At 47.2% G+C, this 19,116-nt stretch overlaps 1 protein-coding gene across 4 annotated transcripts in view; it reads left to right on the forward strand.

Moving 5' to 3' along the window:
* ITCH (itchy E3 ubiquitin protein ligase) overlaps positions 1-19,116 on the forward strand; it is a 2,968,415-nt gene that overhangs the window by 2,164,848 nt on the left and 784,451 nt on the right. For all 4 annotated transcript variants that reach the window (XM_069652264.1, XM_069652266.1, XM_069652265.1 and 1 more), the window contains exon 17: positions 16,803-16,962. In XM_069652264.1, coding sequence (XP_069508365.1) covers positions 16,803-16,962 — 160 coding nt within the window. The remainder of the gene's footprint in view (positions 1-16,802; positions 16,963-19,116) is intronic.

The following is a 19,116-nucleotide window of genomic DNA, read 5'->3' on the forward strand; positions in this document are numbered from 1 at the left end:
ACTCTCTCTCAAGTCCTCCAGGCCCTTCAACTTCAGGACTGGTTGGTGTCTCTGGACCTCAAGGACGCTTACTTCCATGTGCCGATCCATCCCAAGCACAAGAAGTACCTGAGGTCTGCGGTTGGCGACTCGCACTTTCAGTTTCGGGTCCTGCCGTTCGGATTGACCTCCGCCCCGAGGGTTTTCACCAAGCTCATGGTGGTCGTGGCAGCGCATCTCAGGAAAGGGGGGATTCACGTCTACCCCTACCTGGACGATAGGTTGATCAGGGGGAGCTCTCCCGAGCAAGTCCTGGATCATCTGTCCAACACTTGCCACTCCCTTCACAAGCTGGGCTTCTCCCTCAATTTAAAGAAGTCCCATTTGACGCCAACACAGCGGCTCCAGTACATTGGAGCAGTGCTCGAGACATCCCTGGGGCTGTGTTTTCCTCCCCAGGTGAGGGCTCTTCACATTCATCAGATAGTGCACAAGTTTCAACTTGCCCAGACGCTCCCGGCGTTCAAGTTCTTGAGGTTGCTCGGCCTCATGGCATCCTGCATTCTTTTGGTGCCAGAGGCTCATCTGCGGATGAGATCTTTGCAGTGGGCACTCAAGATGCAGTGGTCGCAATCTTCCGGCAGGATGTCGGACCCTGTTCAGGTGCCGCCCTCGGTCGCCCAGGACCTTCTGTGGTGGGCCGTCGAAGGCAATCTGATGAAGGGGGCTTCGTTTTGGCTTCCCTGGCGGGAGGTGACGATCGTGACGGACGCATCCCTCACGGGATGGGGAGCTCATGCCAGCGAGTTGACAGTCAGCGGTCGTTGGTCTCCGTCGGAGTCCAGACTCCATATCAATCTGTTGGAGCGGAGGGCCGTCAGGCTAGCCCTGAAGGCTTTTCTGCCGACTGTGCGAGGAAAGAGTGTCCTGATCCTGACGGACAACACGGTGGCCATGCACTACCTCAACAAAAAGGGGCGGGGGGCAGGGTCACTTCCTCTGTGCAGGGAGGCGATGCAGCTCGAGTTCTGGCCCATCCAGCAGGAAGTTTCGATCTCGGCTGTTCATCTGGCCGGAGACGACAACGAGACGGCGGACGCTCTGAGCAGGCAGAGCACGATCTCTCACGAGTGGGAGCTGGCGCAGGAGATTCTCCTGGAGATCTTTGCCCTTTGGGGGACCCCTCAAGTGGATCTCTTCGCCTCCAGTGTCAACCGGAAGTGCGAAAGGTTCTGCTCGCGGGAATTTCCTCCAAAAGGAGCCTTAGGAGACGCATTCGTGGTGGAACTGCTCCCCGTCATCCTGCAAGTACTGCACAGGTTACGGAGGTTCGGTTCCCGGATGATCCTCATTGCTCCGGCGTGGACCCGGAGGACGTGGTACCCGGACCTTCTCGACTTGTCCATCTGCCCTCCACGTCGTCTTCCCTACCGAGACGATCTGCTCTCACGGGAGTAGGGTCAGGTTCTCCATCCAGAGGTCAGATCCCTCAACCTTCACGCTTGGCTTCTGAAAGGTTAAGGTATAAGGATTGGGACCTCCCTGAAGCCGTGTTGGAGGTGTTGCTCTCGGCCAGAAAGTCTCTGTACCGTTGCCGTTGGTGTAAATTCTGCGACTGGTGCAGAGTTAAGAATGTGGATCCTTTTGAATGTGACATTCCCATGGTTCTGTCTTTTTTGCTTTCTTTGGTCCACAGGCGCTTGCAAGTGGGTACCATTAAAGGTTACCTAGCGGCACTGTCCATATTTAAGCGCTCGTCTGAAGAATGTTCCTATTTTAAGATTCCTTTAATTTCTCAGTTTTTGAAAGGGCTCACTAATGTGTTCCCTCCGTCACCTATTCTGGTGCCCGGTTGGGATTTGAACCTTGTTCTTAAGTTTCTTATGGGTGCTCCGTTTGAGCCTTTGCATTCTTGCCCTTTGAGACTGTTAACTCTTAAAACTGTGTTTTTGGTTGCGGTTACTTCCGCTCGCAGAGTGAGTGAGTTACAGGCACTTTCAGTTAAGCCACCCTTCACTGTGTTTCAGAAGGACAGGGTTGTCCTTCGAGTTAGTCCTTCCTTTCTTGCGAAGGTGGTTTCGGAATTTCATTTGGGCCAGAAGGTGGTTCTTCCGGCATTCTATCCTCCTCCGCATCCTGATAAGGAAGAGGAGAGGCTCCATAGGCTTGATCCTAGGAGAGCATTGAGCTTTTATATTTCACGCATGTCCCGGGTGGATGATCAACTTTTCATTGGTTACGCTGGAAAGCGTTTGGGACAAGCTGTGACGAAACAGACTTTGTCTCGTTGGATTATTTTTGCTATCTCCGAGTGTTACCGCTTGGCGGGTAAGGACCCACCATCTGGCTTGCGGGCCCATTCTACCAGGGGTATGGCTACATCTACTGCCCTACAGAGGGGTGTTCCTATTTGTAACATCTGTGATTCAGCCACCTGGGCTTCTGTACATACTTTTGTACGTCACTACTCCCTCGATTCCATCCGAAGACAGGATCTGGCCTTTGGCAATGCAGTCCTTTATTCTGCAATTTGATTGGGCATGCTAAATTTGTGTTCTAAATTCTTTTCCCACCTCCTCGCTTTGGTACTGCTTTGGGAGTCTGTCAAAGATATGGAATACGTCAGAGGATCCAATCCCCTCGAAGAACAAGTTACTCTCTTACCTGGTAACATTCATTTGATGGGATGGTCTGACGACGTATTCCATATCGCTCCCTCCCTACCTTCCCCGTTGCAGAATTTCTTATGCGATTACAGCTTACGTTTCCGCATGGCCTTGTATGTCTGACTGGCAGAAGACTGGTGTCACACTTTCTAGGGGAAAAAACTACAACTGAGGCTACGGGCGTCGTGCGGCCTACTTATCACATCGGATGACGTCGGAGGAGGTCCTCGACGACGGCGCATCGACGCAGGACGCAGACGCCGAAAAAAGTTTCCGAAGCAGCACAGCTGTGGTGATTACATGTCATAGATATGGAATACGTCGTCGGACCATCCCATCGAAAGAACGTTACCAGGTAAGAAAGTAACTTGTTCTTCTTCCCTATTCTTTGCTGTTATACCTAACTTGAGAATCCACCTGCCTATTTAAAACTGTCTGCAATTAGTACATCTATTACTGGATTTAAGTCATGTGTGGTACCACATAGAATGTATATATTTACCATTCTTTGAATAAGTATTCCAAGTAAAAAGTGTTATTATTTCTATCTATATTTGGTAGAAGTAGCAACCTTATTTTATATAAAGAAGCTGCGTAATCACCTAACCTAGTGTGTGGACATTCCTTTGTGGGGGCTTTGAGGAAATACTGTACTTAAGAACCTGCCTGCATCACCTCCTGAAAGCTTAATCTTGGCTGCTCGTCCATCGTTACCATATTGAGAGCCTGGCTGGGGTTACCCTACCACATAGGGGGCATAAGTACAGATACCCCCTTCCAGTCTTTACACTATCCCTACCACGTACAACAAAACATACAAAGCAAAAAAACATACATTTGAATGGATAATTATCTCGCACGTATTTCTGATCTTTTGATATCTTTCCAGCTTCAGCCGCTTCGGATTTTTTTTCTCGACAGAGGATGCTGTGTGCTGTCTCGTCAAGTGGATGTCCCTCGAGAGCCTCAGTTCAACTGTCGGCATCATCAGTAGAAGTAGCGCACACAGCGCCCCTTGGCTTAAGTTCTGTTTTTCTGAGCATTCTCTTCAAAGAATTACGGCACGCTTCGGTTCTTCATTGAACTTTGTCACTAATTCCTATATGAAAATGTCTTCACTGTTGACTCCATCAACGCCTAAAATGGGCTTTAAGAAATGGCAAGACTGTGGATGGAAGATGTCGATCACCGACCCCTACTACATATGCTTTTAGTGTCTCCGAACTGAACATCGTACCTCCGAGAGTCACTCCTGTCAGACGATGACCGACAAGCCTCTAAGGGAGCATAAAGGTAAATTAGCGGTGGGTAGGCTCCCTTCGAAGTCTCCTTCAAAGATTCCCAAAAAGAGAAAGTCCGAAGAGTCGAGAGATTCTCAACGGAAAACATCTAAAAGATCTCCATTGAGAAGTCGATCACGTTACTCTTAGTTTTCTAAGAAACAACGGCACAGGTCACCTTCGACCTCTGGTGATTCCTCGTCCGAGGTAAATACATTTCCAACCAAGTTGGGCTCCCCAGCAAAATGGGGTGCATTTCAAAATTAAATGTTAAACATCTTTGACATGGTGGTCCCGACCCCCTCGAAAGTGAAGCAGAAAGCCCATGCCCCTGTCGATCTGAATAAAGACAGCAACGGGAAGGCGAAGATGAAATCCTATGAATCTTCGAGTACAAGGCATAAGCCGCATTTGCATTGAGAACTATCTGAATCTCAATCTGATGAGAAATCGTAGAGGGCTTCCAAAAGCCAAGAGTTCAGTCCTTTCAAGATCCCTTCGGGGAAGCATAAGAAGTAGACAACTGCGACAGTATCACCAACGCCATTGGTGTTGGAGCCGCCGACGCCAGTGTTGAAGTTGACTGACAAATTCGAAGTCCACAACCCCAATTGCGAAGTTGTTGTCGAAGCCCCCAATAACACATAAGATTTTCAAACCCTTACCAAAAAAGGATTTTTTAAAGTCTTTAACTTCATTTTATGAAGATAACTAATCCTCGGATGTGGCTGCAGTGGCAGGTGAAGTCTTTCCGGTACCTGTGGATTAATGTTAGGCATGATTTAACTAACGCCCACAGACGCAACACGCCCTTGACGGGGGTCTCCTGATCAATGGCCTTTTGGCAAAAGTTAACCTTATCGGTGATGGGCAGAGTTGCCATGCTTAAGATGGTGGTACTACCCCGCCTGCTATACCATTTCACTAATATTACATATAACATCCCTAAAGTTTTTTGTGGATTTGGATTCAAAAGTGCAATTTCGAGTTGTATTACCTTGCGGGACAATTACAGTTTGTGATGAGTTGGCTGATAGATGAGACCACACTGGACTCGAGGCTCCTGCAGTGGTCAACGTTACAATATTTCTTAAAGGAAGTCCTGTGGGCGACTGATATGGATGCTGCAGAGATGCCCTGGCTCATGCAATTGGGCATGGTGATATGGCGCAGGGTGTGGAAACTGGTGGGAGTCTTGAAACCACTCTCCGCTAATATCCCATTGGTGGTATTTGCGGGGAAGAGGGGGCAAACTAAGATACAGATAAGGCGGCACTGGGAGACGCATGGCATTGCTACTATAGGGGAATCTATTGGTCAATGGGGAAAATAGCAGATTTTGGTTCATTAATGGAACACACAGGCAAACACAGGGGACAATTCCTGATGCACCAGACTTTGGTCAAAAAAATCGTAGAAGATATGGAAGGACCTCAATGATAGCAGGGTGGCGGACCAGATTTTGGGTAAACTGTATGATGTGGCTGAGGGCATACACACAGTCTCCAGACTGAGGCATTGCTGTCTACACACGAGAAATTGTGACACAGTGTGCGTGTGCAATGGTAGGCCGATGTTGGAAGGGAATTCATGGAGGCTGAATGGCTGCGGGCACTTGGGTATGCCAAACGGGTGGATTGCATTCCCGGCCACTCTTCTCAGAGGCAACTCAGCTGTGGTTCTGGTTGCGAGTACATCTCAGCAGTACATCTGGCGGGGACAGATAACACCTTGGCGGATGCTCTGAGCAGGAAGAGCACGGTCTCACTTGAGTGGCAAGTGTGCCAGGAAGTTTTAGAGGACGTCTTAGCTCTCTCGAGTACCGCAGCAGTAGACCTGTTTGCCATGGAGTCCAACAGGAAGTGAAAACAGTTTTGCTCAAAGGGGATTCCCAAAAAATGGTGCAACGGGGGTCTCGTTTCTTGTGAATTGTATCTTCCCTCCACTACGCCTTCCCCCTGATTCCCATCATCCCTTGGGTTCTCAGGAGGTTGAAGAGATTTTGACCTACCATTATCTTGATCGCCCCGGATTGGGCGAGGAGAACATGGTACTCCGATCTCCTGGATCTGAAAATCTGTCCACCTCACCGGTTACCTCGGCGTCCGGATCTCCTAAACCAGTTGGGGGGCGGGGGGGGTGGAGTGCTCCACCCGATCCCGGGCTCCCTTAACCTATATGTGTGGCTTTTGAGAGGATGAGGTATGATGACCGAGGCCTCTCAGAGGAGGTACTTGAGGTATTGCTGGCTGCACGCAGAATAGCTACTAAATCTATACGCGTGCAGGTGGAGAAGATTTGAAGCGTGGTCCAGGGAACGCAAGACTGACCTTCTCTCTTGCCCCACCACCACAGTGAATGGAGTGCCTTCTGTTACTGGCCTCTTCAGGCCTTCAGGTTGCCACAGTCAAAGGGTATTTGGTGGCCCTGTCTGTGTTCAAGAGGTCCCCAAAGCAAGGTTCCTTTTTCACTATACCGGTCACGGCCCATTTCCTGAAGGGACTTCTCAACAGGTTTCGGTCAACCTCTTTTGTTGTCCCCGATTGGGACCTTAATCTAGTTTTGACCTACTTGATGGCTGCCCCGTTTGAGCCTATACATTCATGTTCTTTACAATCGCTTTTTTCGTCGTGATCACATATGTCAGGAGGGTTAGCGAACTGCACGCCGCTTGTGCTGCGAACCTCCTAGTTCTTTCCTGAGAAAGTCTCTTTTAAGGTCAGACCTGGTTTAATCTGTCGCAGTCTATTGATGTTCCTGTCTTTTACCCTCCTCCACACCCCTCAAAGGAGGGGGAGCGGTTCCACCACCTTGATCCCAAGAGTGTTGCTCGCATTTCTGACTTTTTACGAAGTCAGACCAGTTGTTCATGCCCATTCCTTGTCTAGAAAAGGTTATGGCATCACTAAACAAACCCTATCACAGTGGATTATTTTGTGCAATCAGCAGGCAAGGAGCTTCCAGCAGGCATCGGGGCCCATTCGACCAGAGGGGTCTCGGCCTCTACAGCCCTCCAGAGAGGGGATATATGCCAGGCGGCCACTTGGTCATCCCTACATACCATCACCATGCACTATGGCTGTTTGTATACTAATTGACCTTTTCACAATTGACCTCGGGAGAATTGACCTAATTTAGAAAGTCAATTAGGACATGTATGCGGGGGAAACCCCCCGGAACCCCTCACCCAATCCAAAACCCCCTGCATCCCCCATCCAATCCCTTTATATTATTAATAATCCAAAACCAACCCAATGCATATATAAAATAACTAAAATAATATAAAGGTCAATTGTGCAGAAGGTCAATTAGGACCACTATAAGTAGTTAAATTGTGCAAAAGGTAAATTGTAAAAGGTCAATTTGGGTAATACCCTATGCCTTGGATGTTGCACGGGGAGCAGATGCTGTTTCGTAGGGCGGTGCTACAGAATCTATTGGTTTGAATTTTTCTGCCCTCCTCAGTTATCCTAACTGCTTGGGGAGTCTATCATGATGAGGAATCTGCGGGAGAAAAGCAATTAATTGAAGGAGAAATTACCTTACCGTAATGTTCTTTCTATGGATTATTCTCCTGCAGATTCCTCAACGACCCTTCTGTCCATCCCTGCTCAGAAAGTGCTGTGGGTTGTCGCTTCTGTTCAAACAAGAAGTTTTGCTGTCTACATACGAGAAATTGGGACACAGAGTGTGTGTTCAATGGTAGGCCGATGTTGGAAGGGAATTCACGGAGGCTGAATGACTGCAGGCACTTGGGTATGCCAAACAGGTGTCGAGGAACTCCAGGTTTAAACTCATTCAGTTCTAGTTTAATTTAGTTTTATTTATAGAGCGCATCCGAACCCTCGGGTAGCTGGGCGCATAATCATGTGGACAACATAGTTACATATCGTTGCGCGCAGCAAAAAAAAGAGTACATACATTCAATGCTACAAAAAGAGGGGTACAGTATGTGGCATGAGATATATACAATAGATAATAGAGGACCGGGTTACAAGGTGATCCGTTTCAAGTATAGTTAAGATATATGGTAGTAATTGGTAGAGTGAGGAGACCTAGGAGGTGAGTAAGTGGCAAAGTGTTAGGCAGAGGGCCAGGATTTCACCATGGCTCTGAATGGCCAGAAGGAAGCTTCCAATCTGACTGCAAGAGGGAGTGTGTTCCAGCATTGAGCTGCAAGAACTGGGAAGCTGGAACCTCCTGCCGTTTTTAGATTGAATTTGGGGACCTTGAGTTGGTGCAAGTAGGGAGTTCTGGTGGGTCTGGTAGTGTTGTGTCTAGAGAATTTGTCAGATAGGTAGCGCGGGGCAGTCAGTGACAGGCACTTATGTGTAATGACAAGAGTTCTTAGCTTGATTCTGTCTCGGGCTGGGAGCCAGTGGACATCTTTGCTGGCCATGGAGATATGAGCCTTGCGTGGGAGGTTAAGAGCTCATCTTAAGGCATTGTTTTGAAGAATCTGGAGTCTGTTCAGATTTTTTGTGGTGGTGCCTAGGAAGAGTGTGTTACAATAGTCTAATTTAGACCATATCAGCGCTCTGGATAAGGTGAGGCAGCTGGAGGAGGATAGAAAAGGTCCACAGGCATTGATAGTTTGTTGGTGTAGGTGGTTGATGAGATGGTGGCATTTATTTGTTTTTTCAGCGATAGGGTGGAGTCGAGGTACACACCTAAAGTTTTTACCTCTTTGGAGACTTTTATAATGTTGCTATCAATGGTGAAAGATTGGTACCTAGAGTCCAATTTATTGAGGTGGGCCTGGGAGCCTACGATAAGCAGTTCCGTCTTATCGTCATTGAGGCAGAGAGTGTGTGTGGCCATCCAGGCTTGGATTTCTAGGTAGATTTCGTTGAGCTTTGCAACATCTTCATAGCAACCAGTGAGTGTGATGAGGACCTGGGTGTCGTCTGCGTAACTAGTGTAGCTGACATCCAGATCGTCAAGCCGGTCGAAGAGAAACTTAGTGAAGATGTTGTAAAGTGTGGGAGAGATGCAGGAACCTTGGGGAACTCCGCATTGGATTGGGATAGGGTCAGCAGCCGCTGAGGGGACGAACACCCTAGTCGACCTGTCAGACAGAAATGACTGAATCCAATTGGTGGCGTTCTGTGAGAATGCGGCTGCCGAGTAGACGTGTTGTGTAAGGATCTGGTGGTCAACCAGGTCGAAGGCCGCGGAGAGATCCAACAGGAGCAAGATGGCCAAATGGCCCTCGTCTTTGGCTTCATCTATTTGGATTTTTAGATCCAGGAGGGCGGTTTCGGTCCCATGCCTGGGTCTAAAGCCGGATTGTTGCAGGCCTAAGAGGTTATTGTCTTCCAAATGTTGTTGTATCTGGAGGTAGGCTACTCTAATATTTTGAGGAGGAAAGGGACCGTGGTGATGGGTCTATAGTTCGTGGGGATGTTAGGGTCTAGGTTGGGTTTTTTGAGAAGGGGGAGGGCCCACGCTGCTTTGAGGTTGTTAGGGACTACTGAATTCTTGAAACAAGAATTGATCAGTGAGGTGATGAGAGCAGCTAGATCTTTGGCTCCATCTTTGATGATGGAGGCGGGGCATAGGTCACCTTTACAGTCGGATGGTTTAAGGCTAGCGATTATCTTAAATACTTCCTCTTCAGTAACTGGGGAGAAGTGGAAAGGGGGGCAGTTGGGAATGGGGGGGTCTTTTTTGCTATTGAGAATATTTTTGGCGGCAAGGTTGACTTTTTTGACTTCTATCTTTGCTTGTAGAAGGGCAATTTTGTTGGAGAGGGCTAGTTGGATATTATTGCACCATGCCTTATCCTTAGTGCAGTCCTCGGTGGGTGGCAGTGGAGATTCAAGTTCTCTTAGTATGGAGAATAATTCTTTCGTACCAGATTTGGCGTTGTATAGTCTTGTCTTATAAATCTCTTTTTTGGCGTTTAAGATAGCGGGTTTGTAGGTGGAGGCCGCTGTAGCAAATTTGTCTTTAGTGGAGAGAGATGGGGCTTTTCTCCAGCTAGTTTTAGCAGCTCTTTTGATGTTGTGGAGAGCTTTTAGTTCTGCTAAGAACCATTTGTTGGTACGAGCAATGGGTTTGGCTTGTACATCCTACATGGGGCCTACTTGAACCCTAACAGGATTTCAAAATTCAAGGGTGCAGGAGTTTTTAACTGCCTTCGTTACAGCTCTGAGCCAGCTGACTTTATAAACATGTTCTGGTCCTGACCAGTCGTCTGAGAGTCGTGGGGGGAGGTGGTGACCCGAGCTGCTAACATAGGGATCTTGATGCAAGCTTGACCCCCTCCCGAGGCATTTTTGCTGAGCCTCTACCCTAGAGGTGGAAGGCATGCAAAACACATCACCCGCATGAAGGACCTCATTTGTCTACTTGCCAAGTGGCAGGGAGCAATGGCCTGGAAAGCACTGGCAGGACCTAGAAAAGAGGCATGGTGGGCTGGGATGAAGAAAAGGGCAGCCCAGAGCGAGTCGAGTACAGGGAGTGAGGATGCAAACGCGTGGGACGCATTGGTGCAGGCGATGTTTTTTCCTTTGGATGTACTTCCTCCATGACCCTATGGGCGGCATTACAGGTATTGGCATTGAGGGTGCCAATTGGTGATAGGATTCTGATATGGCGTAGAGTAGTCATCAGGACATGATTGAAAGCTTGCACGTCGAGAAGAATTAATGCTTGCCCAGGGCCAATGATGGTCCTGGGCAATTGAAGAAGGAATCTCCCCGTCTGCAGTTCACTTAGCTGGAGAGGAGAACACGGCAGTGGACGCTCCGAGCAGGCAGAGCAGTGTCTCCCACAAATGGGAACTAGCTCAGGAAGTCCTTCAAGAGATCTTCACCCTTTGGGGGAACCCCTCAAGTGGCTCTGTTTGCGACCAGTGTCAACTGGAAGTGCGAGCTGTTCTGCTCTGGGAAATTTCCCCCAAGTGGAGCTCTGGGGGACATATTCGTAGTGGACTGAGAATTTCCACTCCTGTACGCGTTTCCTCTAGTCTCTGTCATTCCTCAAGTGATGCATGGATAAGAAAGTTCGGGAAATCCATGATCCTAATTGCCCCGGATTGGCAGGAGGACGTGGTACCCAGACCTTCTGGACATGTCCATCTGCTCGCCAATGCATCTTCCACAAAGAGAGGACCTTCTCTCGCAAGAGGAGGGTCTGGTTCTCCATCCAGAGGTCAAGACACTCAACCTTCACGTATGGTTTCTGAGAAGTTGAGATATAAGGATTGGGACCTCCCAGAAGATGTGATGGAGGTGTTGCTTTCGGCCGGAAGGCCAGCGACAAAGTCTCTATACTATTGCCATTGGAACACGTTTTGCAGCTGGTGTAAAGATAAAGAAATTGACCCATTCACTTGAGATACACCATCAGTGTTGTCCTTTGTTCCACATCTAACCCACCAGGGGCTTCAGGTTTCTACAGGCAAAGGCTATCTGGCTGTCCTATCCATTTTTAAGCATTCAACAGAGCAGGGCTCCTACTTCAAAGTCCCTATTGTCATCCAATTCTTGAAAGTGTTCTCTAATCTTTTCCTGCACTTGGAGGATGCACCCCCTTTGGACGGAGCCACTGCGATGCAGAGTACAAGAATAAAAAGGAACTAAAGTTTTTCAGAAGAGCAGCAGTTTTACTCTATGCAGTGCTCTCCTTTGGTCGACGATTTCTCCGATTGTAAAAGTCCTGTGGAGGTGAAACTTGCTATGGGCTCTTGAAAGGCTTGGCAAATGGAGTAAGTCCCCTGGTACCCTTTGTTAGGCAGAAACCTGTGCAGTTCCCTCTGGGACCGCTGCAAGAGATTTAAGACTACAGGTGTTGGCAGTAAACCCACTTGGTAGCAGTCTGTACCACACAGATTCACTGTGGTAGCTGTGGCTGAGCAGTCAGACTTCCCTCAAGAAGAGTTAGGCAATATATAGAGGATACACAATAGGTACAGAGGCACAATAGTACAAGCAAACACTGACCAGAGCTAGGTGTAAAAGTATATAATTATTTATTTTAAAGGCACACTCATAAATTACACTAGCACAGAAAAAGGTAAGAAAGTCAAAACACAGTCACTATTACTTATATGTACATCCCTAGTCATTTGTTGGACAAGTCTAAGTTAACACCACTTATTTCCAAACAGAGGTGAGCGCTTAACGTTAGATGGCACTCCAACAAGTTATTGAAAAAGGGAGGGAAAAGGCATGAATAAAGAAAGCAGCAAGGTAAAACACTTTTCACATAAGGTTAGAAAGGCAGTCAATTGTGGAACAAGGAGAATTGGTTCGAGGCCCGCTTTAGAGAGAGCCAGGCGAAAATATGCCCAAGATCACACAATGTCACAAGTCTTTGCAGGTGAGTAGAAAAGGTTTTACTACGTTTAGAAAAAGTTTAGTTAGGGTGTCCCAGGCTTACCCAGGTTCGAGAGCCGAGGGCTAAATCTACCCCGTACAATCGGTGGCAAGGGAAGCCGGGCGGAACACAGTACCTTTAAAAGTGGAAAGGATCCTCCAGCGGTGGCAGTTGTTCCTGGTAGTGGGTGCAAGTTGCGGCGTCGTCCAGAGGAAGAGGTGATCTCAACGTGGAGGAAAGCTGAAGGTCGTTGCACTACCAGGGATGAGGCCAGCCGTGGAGTTTTCCGGACACAAAGGATTTTACCCCTCTTTCGCGGTTGAGGTAAAAAGTGGGATCCCGGTTGCCGGGGTGCTTGGCACAGGCAAGGCGGCCACGAGATGCTTCGGGACGGCGAAAAGAAGGCAGCAACTGGTTGTCCCCACCAGTTAAGGGAAGAAGACTCTCCGGCGGGAGATCTCCTCTGTCGTCGGGAAAAAGTGGTGAGACGGTTCCGCAGGGCTCCACCGGTGGTGTCGTCTTGGCAGGTCGGCTTGGCTTCTCCCTCTTCGGCTTCTTAGGTCATGTGGCGACTTCTGAAGAACCAGTCCCAAAAACCCTGCTTTTATGCAGCAAACCCCCATTCATACAGCCTAGCTGTCACTCAAACATGCTAAGTGGTGAGCGGGGTGGCTCACCACTTGGGCCAATCACACCAGAGTGCGACATGAGTTGGCAAGGCAACTCATTCCAGGGTGCCTAAACCCCCTCCCACACCCCCTGTGGTACCCAGACAGAATGGCACCACTTTGGAGGGCTTCTGTGCAGAAGCCCGCCAAAAGTGGAACAAAGGCTCGACTCGGGTTCAGGGTTACTGAAGTGAACCTAGACGCCATTTTGGCGGCGAGTTCTGGCAAAAAATCCCAACTGGTGAATTTATATTAAATAAATAAACCGGCGGTATCTTTAACATTGCACCAAAAAGTGGTGCATTAAAAACAATGGGAAATCCCATTGGGAAATATTCCGGTGGAATATTTCCGTGGTATCCACTGCCACCAGCCAGAACTCGGCGAGGGGGGACGGGACAGTACCCCCTCGACAACAGACCCAGGGGCAATCTAATTGCCCCTACCAGTACTTCCACAGTAAGATGGTTTGTACTGGTTAAGTTCCTAAGTTAAGACTAGTAAAGTCAATGGTGACTTTACAGACCCAGGGAGATAGTAGTCAGTCCCAGGGTGTGGAGTCTATGTTTGGGGGTCTCTATGACACCCCTGTGTTACTGCACTGAGGGTGCTGTGTAACACACATTCAAAAACCAATGATGGCCTATGGGGAAAATTTACCCCCTAGCCCATAAGCACATAGCAAGTCACAGAAACACTCTCAAGTCATGTCCAAGAGTGAGGGTAAAAGAGTCTCACTCTTGGCAGGAGAAAAAAATAAACCCCAAAAATCCAGCAAAGCTGCTGGGGGACTCGCTAGGTTAGGAAATTCAGCCTAAACAGAGAATTCTCCCTAACACCCTTCAATGACTTCTCGCGGCGATGGGTGCATAGGTCACTTTTGGTGTCGGGTTTCTGAATTTTGCCGTTTTCTTACTTTCGGTTCTGCGGCCGCAGCACAGACTTCTGGATGGCTTCTGGTGACCTTGACTCAACCACTGGAGTGGACCTCGGACCCTCACCAAGTTTGGACCCTCGGGACGACTTCGATAGCTACTAGTGGCGGGAAACCCACCGACGGACCTTCCACTGCACCCAACAGATCTGGATTTTCTATTTTCGCAGCTCTGGGTGTCCAGCAGCACTATGCCAATGTACCCCCTCTTCTGGGCGGTAGACAGTAATGGCTTCCAGCAGTAATGAAAAGCACCTCCGGACCCTGGGCGACACCAATGGACTACTCTGGCTTGAGGCGTCCAGCACTCCTCTTTTGGACTTCGAAAACCCCTTCTCTGGAGGGCAGGCACGCAGACTGGCTTCCAGGATGCTTCGATGAACAGCAGCAGTTTTGCACGATGGCTCCTCGTAGCTCAGGGAGAGGTCTCCTTTTCAGGTCCTCTCTAGATCAGTTCTTGGGAGACACAACAACTTTTGGATTGTTGACGAAATGCAGCAGCAGACTTCTCTTTCAGCTGGGCTTCAAGGAACTTTTTCTTCTTTTTTTAAGCTTAGACTTCAGCTGCTGAACAAATCTGTAAGCGAGAAGTCCCTGGATATACACATCTGTCCCTCATTCACTCAGTTGGCCATTAAAACAGAAGGGCATTCATACATGCAGGCAGCCAACCAGGCTCACAGGCATTCGGACCATTCACTCCACCCAGATACCCATAACAACAGATGTGGATTGGGACAAAGTACCCAGCCTTTCAACACAACACACTACATTCATGTCTGTTTCAGTCAGCGTAGTCTCATTCATTGTGCCGCACAAACAGAAACCAGACACCCACAACAGAGAATGTGAGTCAACTCCCAACTTGATTCACACCGGTCCCAACCCTAGGGTGTACCCACAACACCTGGGAAGGCTCCACACATAAGGGGTACAAGGGTGTACCCCCACCTATGGGTGCCATAAGGGGATTCCCATGGGTGATGTTCACCAAAAGATCAAAATGAAGAGCTGCACTGCCAGAGGACCAGGCTGGACCTCAATGGCAGACAACATAGAGAAAATACACACTGAGATGTGGTAGGACCAGGACTAGGAGGCCCTGTCCCTCCATAAGGCATTTCCAGCAGCACAGTTGGTCACCATCATGTTTGCTGGGTAGGTGAGTGAACCCCAGGGTGTATCTGTTAAATCTGCCTATCTCGTCTTCTCTAAGGAGACAGTGATATCAAAGGGGAGGCCCACCTGTCTTTCTCAGGTTGTGTTGGACTTGCATCTCTTTTTTAAGATCCATCCATCTGTCTGTCTTCTGCCCTCTGCTTTATCCTTTAAAGGTGGAGTTGAGGTTTCATTCACTGTTTGAACTCCAAGAGGCATCTCAGTTACAATGTCTCTTGGACAAGAGACGTCCACGATGTTTGTTATGCTGGGGCTTGTGTACGAAAGGCTGTTACCAAGCTGTTTTACAATCTTGTCTGGAAGGACGTGCCCAAGTGTCTCAGGGCCCATTCTAACAGAGGCCTGGTGACTATTTATGCCTTGCAGATGGGTGTGTCCTTGTTTTGGATAGTTGTCAGGCAGCTATCTGGGCTTCCCTGCACACATTCACCAAACACTATACTGTCTGGCTACCTTATCAGGCAAGGATTCCCATTATGGTCATGCAGAGATCTTGGGATTCCTGGTATAGCAGGCGTTTTCTGTTTGCTCCCTCTTCCAGGTTCTGTATTGCTTTGGGGAGGTGTCTATCTAAGATGAGGAATCTGTAGCAGGAAGGAATCAATTAGAAGAACAAATTGCTTACCTCTCCGCAATTTCTTTCTGATCTAGTATTTCCTTCCACAGATTTCTCACTGCCCCGCAACCTCCATGCTGATAGCTTTTACACCTCTTGCTGGTCTATGATCCAGCAGCTCCTGAATGCAGGGAGAAAAGGTGCAGCTGAAGCTTTGGGGCACCAGCAACTGCACATTTAATGCCCATAACCTGAAATCACATTTACTGCCCACAACGTGAAATAGTCATATGGCCCCAGGGTTGTCTGGCAGAGCCGCACTGGGCCCTCTCGTAGCCGAAACATTTCAAAGCCATACTGACGCTGGTATGTATATATATATATATATATATATATATATATATATATATATATATATATATATATATATATATATATATATATATATATATATATATATATATATATATATATATATATATATATATATCCAAGAAGAGGAATCTGTTCAGAAGAATGACTACATAAGGTAGAGCATTACTGAGAGATTAGTACTTAACAATGTTGCCACACACACACGTGTTTTAAATTAAAGTGAAACACAATTGAAGCAGTTTGTTGAGGGATTCACTCCAGGCCTTAAAAACAGTGAGGATAAAAGTCAAGAGAACCTCTTCTTACACCGATTCCGCCTATATCACCAGTGGAAAAGGGGGGCAAAGCCAATGCATCATGCAGCACCAGTTCATGATGCAACGCGTTTACCTGGGGCCTACTTCTTTTCCACACTGATATGGGAGATAAACTGTCTTCTTCAACTAAAAAAGTGGCTTCTTCATTTCCAAAAGTTGTAAAGGTAGTTAAAATGGTTAACACACCGGCTGCAATGTTTAGATCTTGAAGCTCACTAGTTAATAATTTGGTCACAATGACAAATAATTGAAGTGCCATTTGTTGGAAAATAGTCACTTGCGTTATTTACAGTTTGATACAGTGGTCTTGTTTTAGTTCAGTAGAAAACCTGTCCAGGCAGCACTGAACCTGTGGAAATTAGTCTTCCCTTATGTTCTTCAGTATTATTTTTGTAATATCCTACATTTTCATCTTGCCATATATGATTTTCTTAATTCTTCAATTAAGCCCTTGTGTTAGAAGTTGTTGGATTAATGCATCATCTTTGTTGTCATCTTGTCATCCATTTACTTTTGATTTCAGAGAATGGTTCTTTCTTTTGTCACACGAAGTGCTGAACCCAATGTACTGCCTGTTTGAATATGCAGGGAAGGATAATTACTGCCTGCAGATAAACCCTGCATCCTACATAAATCCTGACCATCTGAAATACTTCCGCTTCATTGGCAGGTTTATAGCAATGGTACGTATAAATGTGATCTCGAAGTCTACATCACATTTTAATATTCAATGTTGCTTGTACCTATATTCATAAATTAGTCCTCAGCATATATTTTAGTTGAAATAATTCACTTGGTTAACCAGATAACTATTTGACCAAACCCCCCAAAAAGTGGGGTAGTTTCACACAATTGAAATCCTCAAATATACGTTAAGGTTTGTTCAACATCTCCCCACTTTTTCTTACGCCCCAAGCACAGTTATGTTCGTTTCCATCTTTGCTCAGTTTAAAAATTCAAATGGATCAGTATGAGAATATTTAACATGTAAAATATATATTGAATGAATCTTGTTTAATGTAGTTAAAGGTATGTGCTTTATTTGAGTTGCAAGTCGGTTAAGGTATTATTGTTAACAGTCCGACAAATACCTTACTTTTTATGCAGGGGTCTGTAGCCTGTAGCTAGCCAGATGTTTTGGACTAACATTCCCATGTTCGCTCATTATTGAAAGGGCTGGATAGCGATATTGGGACCTGCAGTCCAAAACATGTAGTGCACCGAAGATTGTTACGATAGTTTATTTTTATAGCGCCTAACACAATGTGTTTCAAAGCGCTTCAAGGCAAGGGAGGGAACAAGGGAAAATACAATGACATTCTTACAGGCCATGAACAGTAAGGATGTGAAATTAACTATCGTACTCGACCTGATGACATTTCAGATAGTGCAAGAGCTAAGACATAGATAAGGAAGGGAGGGGGAGAGAGGGAAGGAAATGGAAACAGACAGGTGACTATCGTACTAAGCCTGACGACATTTCGGGTAGAGCCGGAGAAAACAAAAGGTAAGGGAGAGGGGTGCAGAAAGGGAGGGGAGGAACAAAACAAGCGACTATCGTACTAGGCCTGACGACATTTCAGATAGTGCTGGTTGGTGGGGGACAAGTAAGGAGGAGGAGACAGACGAGGTTGCTATCATACTAGGTCCAGGGACAATTCTGATAGAGTAAGTGCATAGAAGACAGTAAGGGGGGGAGGAGATAGGAAAAGAAGAAGGGAGAGGAGGAGAGAACATAGAGTAAGCGGTCAAAAGGATTGGAGAAGCAAGAGGGGAGAGTGAATACAATTTCAGAAGTCAGTAGTAACACATAATATTGCAAGCCATTTTAGGGGACTGGTTGTTCCCACCGGTTGATGGGTCGAAGCACTAACAAGGGTCTTCTTGATCAGGCAGAGGAGCAGAACTTCACCTGAGTGCTTTGGTCATCAACTAGCTGCTCTTCCTTGTAGAGGACTCGATTCCAACGATGATCTCAAGAATGGCTGTAGGATTCCTCTTTATATCCAAGATCTTAATCACCACATTACATAGCGCTCTTACACCAAAGGGGTCATGGTGCTGTTTAGAAGTGTGGGCAGGGAAAACACAGTTTAGGCAAATAAATGGGTCTTCAGACTCCGTTTGAAGAAGCCGAAGTTCTGCAGACAGCGGATCCCTACTGGAAGTGAATTCCACTATTTAGGGCCTGAGATAGAGATAGCCTGGGCTATCCTTTCCTGACTATAGGCGGGTATATTCAAAAGTCCAGCCCTTGCTGTATGCAGTGCACGGCCTGGACAGTATTGTTGATTTAATTTTCTGCAGGTCTAAACAACCCTGTTCATTCAGAGCCCAGTGAATAACACACAGAACTTTTAAATGAATTCGGCCAGCACTGGCAACCAGTGAATTTCCCGCTGAGCATTGGAGACCTGCTGTCTGACAGGGATAACTTTCCCCTGACGAACTGCTGTGTTTTGCAGAACCTGCAACTGATGCAGTAGGTAAGCAGGTTAAGACAAAAAAATGCATTGCAGTAGTCAAGGCTACCGTTAAGATATGCTGCAACTACCTGTGCATGGGGGTCATCGGGAATAAAAGGATTTTCCTGAGTTGCTTCAACTTGAGAAAACCCAATCCACACGCAGTATTAACCTGAGTGTCCATTTTCAGAGAATCTGTAATGTTCACACTGAGATTTTTCACCACCTCAGCCAGAGCAGGGAGAGACCCCAATGTTAATGGACAGCCGTCCCCGGTACCAGCTCTCCGAAGCACTCATCGGGCCAATAATAAGGACCTCTTTTTTCTCGCCATTAAGTTTGAGCCAGTTAGCTCCCATACAGACCCCAATT

Source organism: Ambystoma mexicanum, chromosome 3p (assembly GCF_040938575.1).
Source record: "Ambystoma mexicanum isolate Mex_15411 chromosome 3p, UKY_AmexF1_1, whole genome shotgun sequence".
Lineage (NCBI taxonomy): Eukaryota > Metazoa > Chordata > Amphibia > Caudata > Ambystomatidae > Ambystoma > Ambystoma mexicanum.